At 41.9% G+C, this 14,552-nt stretch overlaps 1 protein-coding gene across 1 annotated transcript in view; it reads left to right on the top strand.

Moving 5' to 3' along the window:
• si:ch211-216b21.2 (heparan sulfate glucosamine 3-O-sulfotransferase 3A1) overlaps positions 1-9,544 on the top strand; it is a 30,730-nt gene extending 21,186 nt beyond the window's left edge. The window contains exon 2 of the mRNA XM_018666197.2: positions 6,995-9,544. Coding sequence (XP_018521713.1) covers positions 6,995-7,616 — 622 coding nt within the window. The 3' untranslated portion in view covers positions 7,617-9,544. The remainder of the gene's footprint in view (positions 1-6,994) is intronic.
• Positions 9,545-14,552: the final 5,008 nt, after the last annotated feature.

The raw sequence follows: 14,552 nt of genomic DNA, 5'->3' as shown, positions 1-14,552 counted from the left end.
CAGGTCCGATTATTTTTTCTGTCCAGATATTATTTATGAGGTCTCTAATATTTGAGTGCATATGAAAAAACAGAAATTTTCCAAGTACAGCCAGACTTTCAACAGAGATAAATTGCTATGGCAATTGGCCAGTACTATTTTTTTTTTCTTCAAACCCTGTGTTTAAGTCTAGAAGTTTGTCTTTGAATGTTTTCACTAGCTAGTCGCCTGACTAAACCTTAAGACAAATGAGAATAGACAACACAGCTTTGTGAGGCTTTGTACAATTTCCCATGTTGACTTTCTCCATTCTGCTCTTGTGTTGTTGATTAACTTTCCTTTATTGTTTTTCTCTCCTTCTCAGCCTACGGGAGGACAGCAGTCTTTGTCCTCCGCAAAGTTTCCCACTTGTCTTTCCCATTTAATATCACTGGGAAATTTTTTAACAAAGTTGTTTTATTAATGACGACAGAAGTTTAATTTTAAGCAATGTTTGCCATTATCAATCTAATTCCCAGCTCTCCTCCCACACAGAACTACCACACACTTTTGAAACTCATTCACATGCTTGTCTCCTAATGTGAAACATACCTAATCATCAATCTGACAATGAATGTCCTGTTACTCAAAAGCTGACGTTTGTAACGTTTTTCATTCCGCGCTGACATCGTTATCTTATGTGTCCCTGGTGTCGTGCAGAGTTTCTTTCCTTTTCTACTCAATCTTTATCAAAACCTTGTCATTTCCCAGAGGAAAACAGCAGACCCTGTCCTCCCATGTTGTTTTCCAAGAATAGACGTCTCTCTTATCTAGTAATTGTATGCCTCTCAAAATTGCTTCCTACCCCCTACGGTTCCCATGTACCACTCCAGTTTCACTCTGTATTTCCGAGAGCCCACCCTGGATAATTTCATCTTGACTCAAAGTACAAATCGCTGGAGAATTTGTTTTTGATTTGTGAATAAAAGAACTAGGATCCGTATTCTTAACAAAGCATGACTCCATCTATTTTCATCATACAAAATGATTTTGATCAACATGGGAGTAAATCAATGAAACAATTGCCAAGGTTGTATCAAAACCATTTGAGAAACCCAAGATGATTTTCAGAAATCATGGCTAACTACAAAGTAAGCTTTTAAGTTTCATTTTTTAAGTGTCCATTGGACCAATTGATGGAAAATGTGTGTTGTTTTAAGTAAGATAAAATCAGATTGAGTCAGAATTGATCAGAGTGATGAAAAATAATAAAAGAATGGAGTTCAGTTTGAAGTTTTCCTTTTGTGTGTTCAGTGAAGTCTTTCTTAGGACCCAAATGTAAAACTCAAGATACAAAGACACGATTTGACAGTCCACAGGAATGATTTATGAGTTTAAACTGAAGAGGTGAATGGACTAGGGTGGTCGGGGTGCTGGGGGGCAGAACAGACAGTGGAGAGGTAGGAGGCACAGGCAAACAGGAGTCAGACAGAGACCAGAAACAAAAAGGAAAAAAAACTAAGGTGAACTGATGGTCTTGCAAGGAGTGAAGAGCCAGGGTATACATACTGCAGCACCTATAGATTTGATAAGGGGAGGTGCGGCAGAGGAACGGCAGGAGCAGGGACCAGGAAGCAAGTTCCAAGGGTTCTGGTATTGTGTATGCTGGTACACTGGCATTGGCAGACTGAACGTCCTCAATTTGAATTGATGTCCAGAAAACACGAGATCCTCAATTTTTTGGAGGCCATGTGATTCAGTGGGCAATAATCCTGTGCAGCCATGTTGGTTAACCGTCCAGGGGGAGGGAGGATTTAGAGCTGTAAAGTGCAGGTGTACAGGCAAAGGTGACACAGGGCATGAGGATTATAAATCTAGTGGAGGGGAAAAAAAAGGTCAGGTGGGCTGATCCTGGAGGACTGAGACTGTCAGGGTCATAAAATGGACGATTATCCTGATCAGGACTGTCTGCTGCTGGGAAGCTCACATCTGTAATCCCCGATTTATAAATAGTTGGATCTCTCACCATCCAGCCTCAACTGATGAAGTTGGCCACACTGCCAGCACTCTCTGCCCACTCCTAAAACATGTGATTATCACTAAGGGAGGTGAAATAGAGTTTATAGCAAACATGTCATTTTGTCATTCATTAGTGTTTCCATGGGAATCCCGGAGTAATATGCACCGGCTGTTACACACCGAGATCCCAGCTCGTATGTTTCCTCTTGCGTGCCTTTATGTGCTGCTGGCGATTACAGCCCACAGGGCAGGTAAAGGCCTGTGTTGTTGCACAAGGTTGACAGAGCAGTAAAGCTCCAAGTTCAGAGGAGTGGGCTTTCCCCTCACCGCACAGCAGCCATTACTCTAAATCACCCCCTACCCCTCTTTTCTCTCTGACCTCCGCTAGCATCCACTGACCTGGAAAATATCTGGCGAGTCCAAGCCACCAAGAGCGGCGCTGGCCCTGGCTTCGCCTGCAAACAGCAGAAATATTGAGCCAATTACAAGATTATTATCTGGTGGTAAGGGCAGGGGAATGCGGTGGGAGTGTATTTATGCCTGCCAGGGCTCCCTGCTGGAGGAGGAAAAATGAATCAAAGGCTTCTTGGGGGGCGGGGGAGGGGGGGGGGGGGGGGTGGACAGAACTCATGCCCACTTGCCTCTGTGTCTTTACAACACCCGTCAATTGATAGACACTGGCCTCGATCCAAGGCCCTTTCTGAAAGGTCCAGGATAACACCAGGACACGGCCCATTCGGAGCTGATCGCTTGTTAGTTTTTTTTTTTTACCCTTACCTAATTCATATGTCATGCTGTCATATTATGTGTGCGCCCGATTTACAGTAAATAAGACCTTATGGCACATTCATACTTTTCTGGCATTTAAATAACAGGCAGACATGAGTCATAGCCTGTATATGAGGGCAGAGTTGAGTTGGTTTGCGAGTGAAATTCGTTCAGCAGGGAAACGAAAGCAGTGATGCATCAGGCCCTTTATTCCGACGTGGTTACTTTATGGACAAGCCCACAAAGGACGCATTGAGTGATGTACTGCATGTAGTTGTGTACATTGGAGTTGGTTTTTTAATAGGGAATAGAGCTGCTTGAATGAGTCCTGGCATCTTTTTCCAGCTAGTTAGTTCCATATGAGAGGAATGACGTACAATTACGACATGTGTTATGTTTTGTCATGAACACGAGCTGTTTGTTTGTTATGTTCTAAACTTCTTAGTCATCATTTTTTCATCTCTCTCTCTCCAATACTTAAATGCATGCCAAAGCAGGGAATTTGATTTAAAGGTAGGCCCGGGTTCATGTGCTGTGTTTCTTATTTCAGTTTGGGTCTGTGTCTTGTTTCATGAGTGGATCCCGCTGCCTGTGTTTCATGCATCAGTGTGCTTAGGGAGTCGTATTTTAGCAGCACGATGAAGACATCAAAGCAAAATCTGGAACTGCAGTAAATCTCAAGCACTTGGACGGTTTGTCATCTGTTACATCACCTACCCTGCCAATAAAGTTTCATTAGAAAGCACCGCATGCTTCTGCTGTAGAATGGAAAGAAATACCCTAGTGTAGTTCACTTACTTTAAAAGTGTTTCTTGTGCCTTTGCCCAAATAAAACTTAAAATCTGAGCACTGAAGTTCTTTTATAACACCGGTGTGCATTAGACACTTAAATGTTTGGACTGTAACTAAAGATTATTTTCACTACAGATTAATCTACTGATTATTTTTTTATCATTATTTTTCAATCATTTAATTCATAAAATGTCAAGAAATAGGAGAAAAAATAAACTTTTCATTTCCAAAAGCCCTGAATGTCATCCTCAAAGTACTGCAAGTACTCCAGTCTAAAACTACCTTGGGGCTCTGAGAATTTGTTTTCACTCATTTTGGACATTCTGTATATTAAAGGGGAAGTGCTACCCTCTACACATTAAAGTCTGTTTGGAGATCATGCAGAGTAATACAGCATATGTGAAAAAGTATGAAGCCTTTTGTGGCTCCAGAGGGAGCTGCACAAAGTCTGATACATAACTGATGTGACTTGAGTCAGCGTCGGTGAGGTTTGAAGACTACAGATTTGAAAATTAAAAATATAAATCTGGGGGTGTGGAGTTCGAGAGAAGTGAGCTTACCAGACTTCTGTGGCCCAATCTGCTTGAGGCTAGCAGTTTGAAGCTGCATTAGCCACTACTAGCAAGACACCCAAATGTGGCACTCTGGGTAATGTAGGCACCAGGTTTTGATGAGGAAGATGATGTGCAGAAAAGTCTGGGGGGTGCAACCAGGATCTTTTTCATATGACTGCACTCCACAGATGCATCTGAAACCATTCTCCCAATAACTATAAAATTTACATCAACCTGAACACATGAGTGCTTCATGACATCCATGCTTGGACTTCCAAACATACCCGTCTCCACGACCCCGAAACTCACCCCCCACCCCAACTCCCGCCCCCCACGCCATCGAGTGCCCTCACACCACCGCTGTGAGTGCATCGACCACAGAACAACCTCGACACAAGACATCAAATATGGATGCTTCCTTTAGTACAGGCTCATTTCTTTTTTATAACACAATAATGTTCTCTTTTGCATGATAAAGTTGTGGTACTTTGTGGGCTGTTTGAGAAGTCTAGTGGTTCCCAAATCAGCATGTTGCCAATATAGGCAGGAAGACATGCAGGAAGACTACCTGCATGCCTGCGTCAGGGATCCCCCATTTATCAATAATTAGTCTCCATGTTCTTTGTTATTGACTTGTCAGCTTACAGTAGTAGCCACTGCCTTCCCAAATGACATTGGGTTTGTTTTAAAGCACCATTACAAAGCCTCACTCTGAACTCTTGGGGGTGATGGGGCAGAGCTAATGTGAGAGGAAAGGAGCCTTGTCCATGTTCTTACACAGCTGTAGGAGAGGTCGACCATACTGAGAGCACTTGGAGTGGGGGTCAATGTTGCCAGCGGATGTCGAGACATCAGTACAGCTGTGTTGCCGCTCTTGCTCTTATCGACCACTTCCTGACCCCACCCACCCACCCCACCCCTTTGTGCTGACCCTGTGATCTGCTCCTCGCAGAGAAAACCCACTCAGGATACTCAACCACACATAAACTGGATGTGTTTTGACACTGGCCTGAAGGTATTGACTTATGGCTTTTAGATCTGTTTCACTTCATACGCTGAGCTCAGCCAGCAGCTGTTTTGCAGCCTGAAACAACCACAGGGAAAACTGGCAAACACAGACTTTGTGCTGTTACCTAAGTAATCATGACTCTGACATGGATTTTACTTAGATACAATTTCAGTCCCAAATAATTTGGATTTTCATCTTGCAAAGGTCCTCCTGCAAGTAGTAGTGTGATGATGTTGGAGGACATGGAATGGGTCAAGGTTAGACCATCATCATTCCCTAACCTTTAGCTAAGCTGTTTTAGTGCCCAAACCAGAGTAATTTGACAATGGAAGCTTGTACTGTATGTGTCATCCTGGATGGAATTCACAAGTAATGTATTTTTTTTGTTCAGCTGTTTAGGACCAGCGGTCACATTCATCACAACAGCTGGTATCTTCTAGAGCTGCGCTCTGTTTGTGTAAAGCTTGGCCTCAGCAAGCGTCTCGGTGTCCTCTGTCTCATTTTATTCTGTGTATGTTAAACGGAGCGTATCTGTTTACCAGCCTTTTCTCAAGGCAGAAAAAAGGGTGCCCATCACATCAGAAAAAGACACTCACTGGTTGGCAGAAGCTGCACTTTGATTGTATGTGCTAGTGCTTGACAGACTGAAGTCTCGAGCACTCTCCGATCTTCAGAAATTTCCGGGAACCTCCCATTTTTTTCAGGGTCTCGGTAGTTCTGTCACGAGCGGCAGACTGCGTCTACCCTGGGAGCAGCCTGGGCCACTTTGTCAGCGGCAGTCCACGGCTTTAAGCAGCAGCAGCCAAGCAGATGAATAATTGACGCCTGCATTCTGTACTTTGGTGAATTTTAAAGCTGTATTCTGCAGAGGCTCTAAATGGCAGGGGGAGGGCGCGTTAATCATTCATGAGCTGCTTTTACCCGCTTTGCTTAGGGTCACTGTCCTGAAGGCGGGTGGGCAGAGGGAAAAGTGGAAGAAAAGGGGAGCGGGAGCAGAGGGGTGGCATGGCCGAATGGATTAACTTGTTTCCCTTCAATTTTGTGAGTTTGAGGCGAAAACGAAAAGGACCCGGGCAGAGATGAGGAAATTTTGCCATCAAATGTTACACCCTCAGGGTTTGCCTATTTGGACCTTTGTTTGCTCTTAATACACTTTCAACACTGAGATTTAATTTCAGTACATCTAAAATACCAGTCTATGTCTATAGTGACCAAGTATGTTCAGATTGCTTGAGTAGAACAGTTTCTAACACCTACTAACACAGAAAGTTCTCAAGTCATGTTTCAAATAAACACATATGTTTTATAAATCATATGTACAGATGCAGAAAAATCGCAGCATCAAAACACACAAAAAGCAAAGAAGAGGAAGGTGATCAATTATGCTGAGAGGCCCTCAGGTATCAATATTTTATAGCCAGCACTACCATAGTGTGGGTATAGAGATTGACGTTCTTCTTTTTGCACCATATGAGAGTGAAGAATACCCTCTTTCAAATGCACCCGAGGGAGTCCCATTCTTGATTTCATAAACCCTCAGGCTACATTAAGAAACACTTGAGGCAGCATCTGCATACTATCACTGCAAGAATGTCTTTATGTCCAGAGACGAGCCTGAGCGTGGTGCCGTGCCAAAACTGCAAATCAACATTTGGTCACACCTGATCGAATAAATACACTACTGTGAGCAAACTGTTACCGGTGTTATTCTTGATTGATTGGATTCAGGGTTTTTGATGACTTAGCCTGAGTTCATCCAGTTGTAATGTTTATTGTAATAAGAGAGGTTGTACAACTGTGTCAATTGCTCAGTGTGCTTCAGTCAGAGGTAGAGGTAAAACAAATATCTCACTTCCTTTTTTTCTCTCTTTGCTCTACTTTTTTCTTCCTGCAGGGAGCTGATGCCCAAGACTCTGGAGGGCCAGATCACCATGGAGAAAACTCCAAGCTACTTTGTGACCAGGGAGGCTCCGGCCCGGATCTCCGCCATGTCCCGGGACACCAAGCTGATCGTGGTGGTGAGGGACCCAGTCACCAGGGCTATCTCAGACTACACACAGACACTGTCCAAGAAGCCCGACATTCCCTCTTTCGAGAGCCTCACCTTCAAAAATAGGACTACGGGGCTCATCGACACCTCGTGGAGCGCCATCCAGATCGGCATCTACGCCAAGCACCTGGACAACTGGCTGCAGTACTTCCCCATGGACCAGATCCTGTTTGTGAGCGGGGAGCGCCTGATCAGCGACCCGGCCGGAGAGCTGGGCCGCGTGCAGGACTTCCTGGGGCTCAAGAGGATCATCACAGACAAACACTTTTACTTCAACCAGACCAAGGGTTTCCCGTGCCTCAAGAAGGCAGAGGGCAGCAGCAAGCCCCACTGCCTGGGCAAAACCAAAGGGAGGACCCATCCCAACATTGACCCTGAGGTGGTGCAGAGGCTACGGGACTTCTACAGGCCCTTCAACATGAAGTTCTACCAGATGACAGGGCGGTTTTTTGGCTGGGATGAATGAATGTGCTCTGTGACACTGAGGACTGTTGGAAATACTATGTCAGACTATTAAGGCCATGCTAGGAGGAAAAAAACAAGAGATGTTGGGAATAAAGTCACAATATGTCAAGAAAAAAGTCATAATGTTACAAGAAAAAAAGTTCTAATTTTAGTCAAAAATATTTTGTAAATGTCCTAACACTCAAGAAAAATAGCTGTATTCAGTAAAAGTTAGGCACAATAACAATAACCTAATCTAGCAAATTATAACATTTTGGTTGTTGTCTGAAAACACTGCCTTTTCTAAAAATAAAAAGATAAACTTTATTTTGATAATATTATTATGTTTTCTCATAAATGTATTATTCTATTATTTTTGTAACACTTAAGCTTTATTCTGGTAGAATTATTAGAATTATTTTATTTTATTTTGTTTGTTTTAAATTTGAAACATAGCTATACTACTATATCTATACATAGATATACTGTACATTGAAATGTTGTTATTATATTCTCAAAAACTGAGAATTAAGTGATAATTTTACAAGAAAACAAGTTGTTATACTTTGAGGCTATAACAACCAGAATATTAAAGTGCAAATATGTGTTTTTGTTATCAAAATAGGAAGAAAATATATCCAAAAATGTAATATTGTCAATTTACTAAAAATGTTGACTTTATTTTGATAACTTTTTCAGAAATATTCTGACTTTATTCTTAAAATCTTACATTTTTTCTCCAACTGTGTCTATATTATTCTGTCGTAGGAGTACGGCCTCAGCACTAACCCCAAGCAATATGTGGCTGTTACAGGAGAGAAGGAGGCCCAGTCTCTCCTCAGTGGCACCCCAGATATGCAATCTTTCACTGTTACATTTCCCATCATCAGAGCTGCCTCTAATCCACAATCATGGAGATGTTTTCCTCTGAGAAAAGACGATTGAGTTGTTGAAGGATTTGCGTCATATCTCCCTGCACTATCTGAAGAAACAGTTTTTTTTTTGTTGTTGTTGTTGGTTAGTTTAAAGTCCTTAGCTGTGAGACAGTACTATTGTATGCAGTGATTCTTTAAGAAGATGGGTGAAATCACATTGTGTGCAGGGGCTTTTTTTTTACGGAGTGATTCAATGCCATATTTTACACATACATAGCTGCTTTCAAATTTTCTAGCAAAAAGAATATGAAAAGATAAAAATATATGTATTTTTGAAATGTATTTATTCAAGAAGTACACAAGCAGTATGTATGTATTTTGAATAACTCCTCAGTGATTATTTGCTCTTTTATTATTGTGCTCCCCATGCCTTTAGACACTAAAAAACAAGTTATCCTCATTTTACTTTCAGGTCATCCATTCTAATATATATTTACTATACGTGGACAAGTGTGGGAACACTCGTCTCTGCTTAGCTTTCAGTTCCAGAGCTGTGACTTTGTTATTTCAAGGGTTGCCCCCCACCTTCAGTTAATGACGTTACAGGCAATGATAGCACTCGCTGTTATTCAAGCAACAGCGACTCCGGTGGAGAGGAAGAGACCTCCAGAGGGCCTTCCTAAAAACTGTGACTCAAATTTCCTCAACATGCCTCCTCGTGAATTGAATACACTTGATGTCACTGGCCTTCCTTGCCTCGAGGCGACGTGTGTGTGTGTGTGTGTGTGTGGAAGCCTTTTTAAACCCAGGGAGCATGAGAACAATGGCTGAGTTGTGTTCCTAATTTCTGTCTGCTTGTATTGTTAGCCACTTTCTGAAAGCAGATGTTCCTCAGAAGACACAAAATCAACAGTGTGTTTTTTGGTGTGAGCAACAGAGAAGAACCTAATATAGATTTTGGGGGTTGATTGTGTTACCAATCTAACTGTGCTGTTCTGACTGTTGTTTACTTCAAGTTGTTGGGATTTTTAAGGCACTCATTGAATAAAAGATGTATATGTAAATATTTTATTTACACTGGCCTTTATACTGTATATTTTTTCTGTTTTTCATAGCAATGATTCAACCTCAAAAATGTATGCAATAAGTGCAACAGGACACCACATCCACATTGCCAAGGAGAGAACATTAAAGTCATTACAGTGCAGCTCACGCGTCTAACAAGCTCGGCTTCCTGCAGAATCATAACAGCATTCCCCTGCTCCTCTCCTATCTCCACTGTTACACCTTCACATATTGTCTCTGCTTATCTCCATCCAGCCTCCAGGGCAGAGTGTCAAAGGAGGCATTGAGGATTTTAAAAGGTACCTGCAATCTGAAAGCCTTATTTTGGATCTCCTGGCAGCTCCTTGGCAGTGTCAAGTCTCAGAGGTACAAGCTTTTTTTTTTTTTTTTTTTTTAACAGGGGGGACATTGTCAAGGATGTTTGAGTAGAAACTTTCTGGGCTTCAAAATGCAGTCCTGGCTAATGTGTAGAGTTTAATCATTTATTCACAACATACAACAATACTGAAACAAACCAAAGCAAAGATTCAGATATTCTATTACATAAACTTATTATTTCAGACTACATGTTTTAATCACATGTTCTGCCAAAACATAGCACTTTATTATGCCCACACTATCTGGTCTGATCAAGCAATCACAAGGTGCTGGATGGAAAATCAAACCACCAAAAATGGGCAAAAGAGGGCAAAAACAACTTGAAATACAACAACCAAATGTAGATCATAAATCATTGTAAAACTTGGTTGTTTCAAGTTCTTGCCTTCCTCACATGGGTATGCTCTGTCCCCCATGTGTGAGCATCAGGCAGTGTTGTCCAGCTTTGCTCTGATTGGCCCAGCCTAAGAATAGATTGACCCTCAATCATGCTGATCTCAGTCACCTGTGTGATGAATGTGTTGGTGTCTATATACTGCTTGTTCTGCTTTGTGATGGACCACCTTGAGTACATCGAAACAAGCTACTAGTACATTGTGCAGATTTTTTGCCATAACGTTTTGTACAGTGCCAACTCCCAGGAAATGTTAGCCAAAAAAGAGAAAGGCAGTGTTACTTTGTGCAATTCATCTTTGAACAGGGAGCAAGAAGGAACCTGCAGATAGCTGATGTGGGCAGCATGGTCCTTTTTGCTGCAAAGGTTTTATGTTTTTAGCAATCCAATCTCAGTCAAGACTGTAAAATTACAACTTTAATAGCATTAAAACAAACCCACTTCACTTTATAAAGGATCTTCTGACAGCTGCCAGGTGGGAAATCTACTCCAAAAAGTCAGATCATCGATCATTCGGGCAGTTAATCAGGTACTGTGATCACCTCAAAGTGAATGTGGTGGAAATTTGGCTTGACTCTGAAATTAGCTGGCATTAAAACCGAGATTGATCTGTTCAAGTGTCAAGTGCCCAGCTTTAAAGAAGTAATTTGCCAGTGATGTAGACACAGTACAAAACCCTTCTTGGATAGCGGTCCAAAAGCTTCTAAAGAAATGAAGTCGGTGTAGGTGCTAAGTGCTTATTTATTGTGATGTTCAGTCTTACAAACCACCACTTTTTAGGCCTGTCAAATTATTTGCCCACTTAATGCCACTGTGCAATCTACTGGCATATATACCAATATATTCTTATATATTACCTTCCCCTGATGATGGTTTTAAAGTCAAACTGAAAGCTTAAAACAGCAAACTGTCACTGTAATCTACATGTAAAAGTGTATATGCAGTAGAGTATATCAATCACAGCTTGTGCCTGAAGGGATAAGCTGTTACTCTTCATGTCTTTTTCTTCTTTTCACCCCATCTCCATCTCCATCTCCATCTTTTTTTTCCCTCCTCCACTGCACCTGTATGCTTTTCTTAGCCAAAGGATTTCCCTGGCCTTTTCCTCTTGCAGTCTGCTGACTGATTTGAAAAATGACACTGACAGGCACTTAGTAGATGAACCACGGTGAGAGGAGGAAACCTGTTGAAAGTCTGCGAGTTTTTCAAGCTCATTCGCGCTTAGTCATCTGCATGCTAAAATGACGTGACGTTAACAACCCGCAAGGAGTCGTGGGAGCCGAGGGAGTCAGAGGCTGATGTCCATTTGTTGACTTGTTCAATTTGCTTGTTATTCCTTCCTGAGTGGGCCAGCAGGGCCTCTTCAGCGACGGTTACTCACAGTAATAAACAGAGACAGTTTTCATCCTCCTGCTCAATTCTCTAAAGGGCAGCTAACTATGAAAGAGAAAATGGAATGACAACATCTGCTGCGGGACAGCGGACAGACCACCCCTGTCAGAGAGCATTCAGCTCAGTACCAATGGCACAGACCTGGGAAGAACTTGAAGTCCCATCTATTGAAAAACTGCTAACTGCATGAGGTGGGGTTTTTTGAGGGTGGGGCAGGTCACTGCAGAAAGACAGGCATTTCTGGTAGCCTTGCAAATCTCTTTGATCTGCTTTTTCTCTCTTCTTATATTCCCCCTCCTTTTTTTGCTTCTTTTACTCATTCCATCAATATGGCATCACTCACCCTCACAAACCTCAACATATATATATATATATATATAGACACAGAAGCACCTGTGTAAAGTCACATGTTCACAATTAGCTTGCGTCCACCTGGTTTTAACTCCAGCTAAGCTACCAAAACTTCCACTCATCCAGACCCCCCTCTCCTTACACGCAACTCTGAGCCTGTTTTTGCACACACAGACGTTACAGAAGTGCGGCGAAAGATGGGTGGGCCGAACGATAACAACCGCCGGCGCTTTAGAAAAACATGGTTCTGAGAACATGTGTGTGTGTGTGTGTGTGTGTGTGTGGTGTGTGCGCTTGCGTGTGAAGTGCCCTGGGCATCATAAAGGCCATGTAAAACGATGAAGTAAAGGGATCAGAGAGATTGCTTTGAAGAGGGAGGCAGCAGCGAGAGCATTTGCGCACACTTAGAATCGTTTGTGCATTCCCCACCCTCCAAGTGCACATGATCACATGCACATACATGCATATGTGGCTTCACGCCGTCATATAAATACAAAATAGTTCACACGTACACACACGTACTGACCCACTGATTTCCATGCACACAAACACAGTCGCCACCCATTTCTGCCCCACGGAGGGACATGGAGGGGATCAGACCTCTGTTTTCTCTGGATCCCAGAGGAGAAGTCTTTAATCCCTGGCCTAGTCTGAGCAAATATCTCCACCAGGCACACTCCACACACACAGACTTAATCAAAACAGCCGAGGGGATGACTGAGTCGCACCTTCAATTTCAAGTTTGCTTCATCTATCATGTACTTTGTATCTTAAGGAGAGATCTTCAAACTTCAAAGCAGCATTTCAAGTCGTATCGGGTGCACTGTGGCCAGATGTAACCAAGATACCTGTGTTTTATCCTCCAGTCTCCAGGCAGGTAAACATATGCATTTACATTAAACACACAGCATTGCACGCTTTAGTCATCACATTAGTTTTCCTGATCCAAATGGGGAAAGAACGACTTGTTATTCTCTGTGGAGAATTCATATTCTGAGAGTTTTCATTTCTATATTCCATTTTGAACCACAAAGCAGATTTTCCTCATCGTGACAGAACAGAGAGATTGTGGCCTGTAAAAGACGTACAGAGAGAAATGTTCAGCTATGCAGAGGCAATTGTTGGTTTTAAGTTTAAAGACGTTCTCATGAAAATGACCAATTGTTTGTTCATGATGAAAAGGCATTCCACCAATGGATCGCATGCTAGTAATAAAATGAGGGACTGCTCTTTGAACTGTCACTTCTGTGCCCGGAGTACAGCAGACAACACACAAAATTAGCAATTAAGATTGTCTGGGAGCAGGACTCTTTCCAGACATGTGTGTTTTGACTTTCGAAGTTTTCACGCATCGCCCCTTAAGAGAAACCTTCTTCAAAAGAGCTGCTGCTTTTCAAAGGGTGATAATTGATCCTGACACATGATTAAAGATGTGTTCATGTTAAGCTCAAATTTTCCTTCTCCTGGATGAAAAGCAGGGTGACAGAACTCTAAACAAGACGGCCAGATCGTCTGAGGGGTAGAGTCCAAACGTTCTCAAGGGAGAGGAGAGGTTTGCCCTGTTAGTGGAGGAGCTCTGTAAGAACTGCCACTCAGCACTGGAACCTTTTAGTCAGACAATCACAGAGTGCTTTCGCATGGATACTAGTATCAGGTTTTTGGAGGGTTGGGTGAATTGTGGAAATGTGTTGTGCAATGTGCATGTTAGCTGTTATTCTGGATATCTGAAACCCAAATATGCTAAATGAATAAACATCTAAATGAATTGGGATACTATAGTAATAAACAATTAGTTCATCAGTCAACTCACAGATAGCTGATCAACAAGAATTTTCATAAATGAGTCTGTATAGTGTTATTTGTTGTTTGTTTGATAAAATCAAGCAAATATGTCAAGCATTTTGTTGTTCTAACCTCTCAAATTTACAGATTTGCTACTTCACTTTACTCTATTGTCTGATAACAAAACAAGAGCCAGGAGCTGATTAGCCTAGCTCTGTCTAAAGTTCAAAAATCCACCTACAAACAGGTCTAAAACCCTCAAATTTAAAGTATGGTTGGACATTTTGGGAATTTTGTTTATTCGCTTTCTTACCAACATTTAGACAAGAAGATTGATGCCACTCTCATGTTTGCACACTAAATATGTAGCCGAGAGGCAATTAGATTGGCTTCACATAAAGACTGGAGACAGTTGGAAACAGCTAGCTTGACTGTCCAAAGTTTTAAAAAATCCACTGACCAATAGCTCTTAAAGCTTGTTATTTTAATCACGGATAATCTGTTGTTTGTCAAGACATAGTTACAGCACATAATTCCTGCTGAAAGCACAAATAGTCATTTTAACTGCAATTTGTGGTTTTAGGGAGAATAAGCGTGTAATATTACACTTGCCAAAATGTCTATTCTTTTGATATTTTTTTCCTTGGGCTGGGGTGGATTATGATTTTCACATTTTTCTCCTTAGGTTTAGACTGCAGTAATAATACAACTCCCGCATATG

The sequence above is a fragment of the Lates calcarifer genome, linkage group LG23 (assembly GCF_001640805.2).
Source record: "Lates calcarifer isolate ASB-BC8 linkage group LG23, TLL_Latcal_v3, whole genome shotgun sequence".
NCBI classification, from domain to species: domain Eukaryota; kingdom Metazoa; phylum Chordata; class Actinopteri; family Centropomidae; genus Lates; species Lates calcarifer.
The sequence above is the reverse complement of the archived record's forward strand: the minus strand, read 5'-3'. Positions and strand labels throughout refer to the sequence as shown.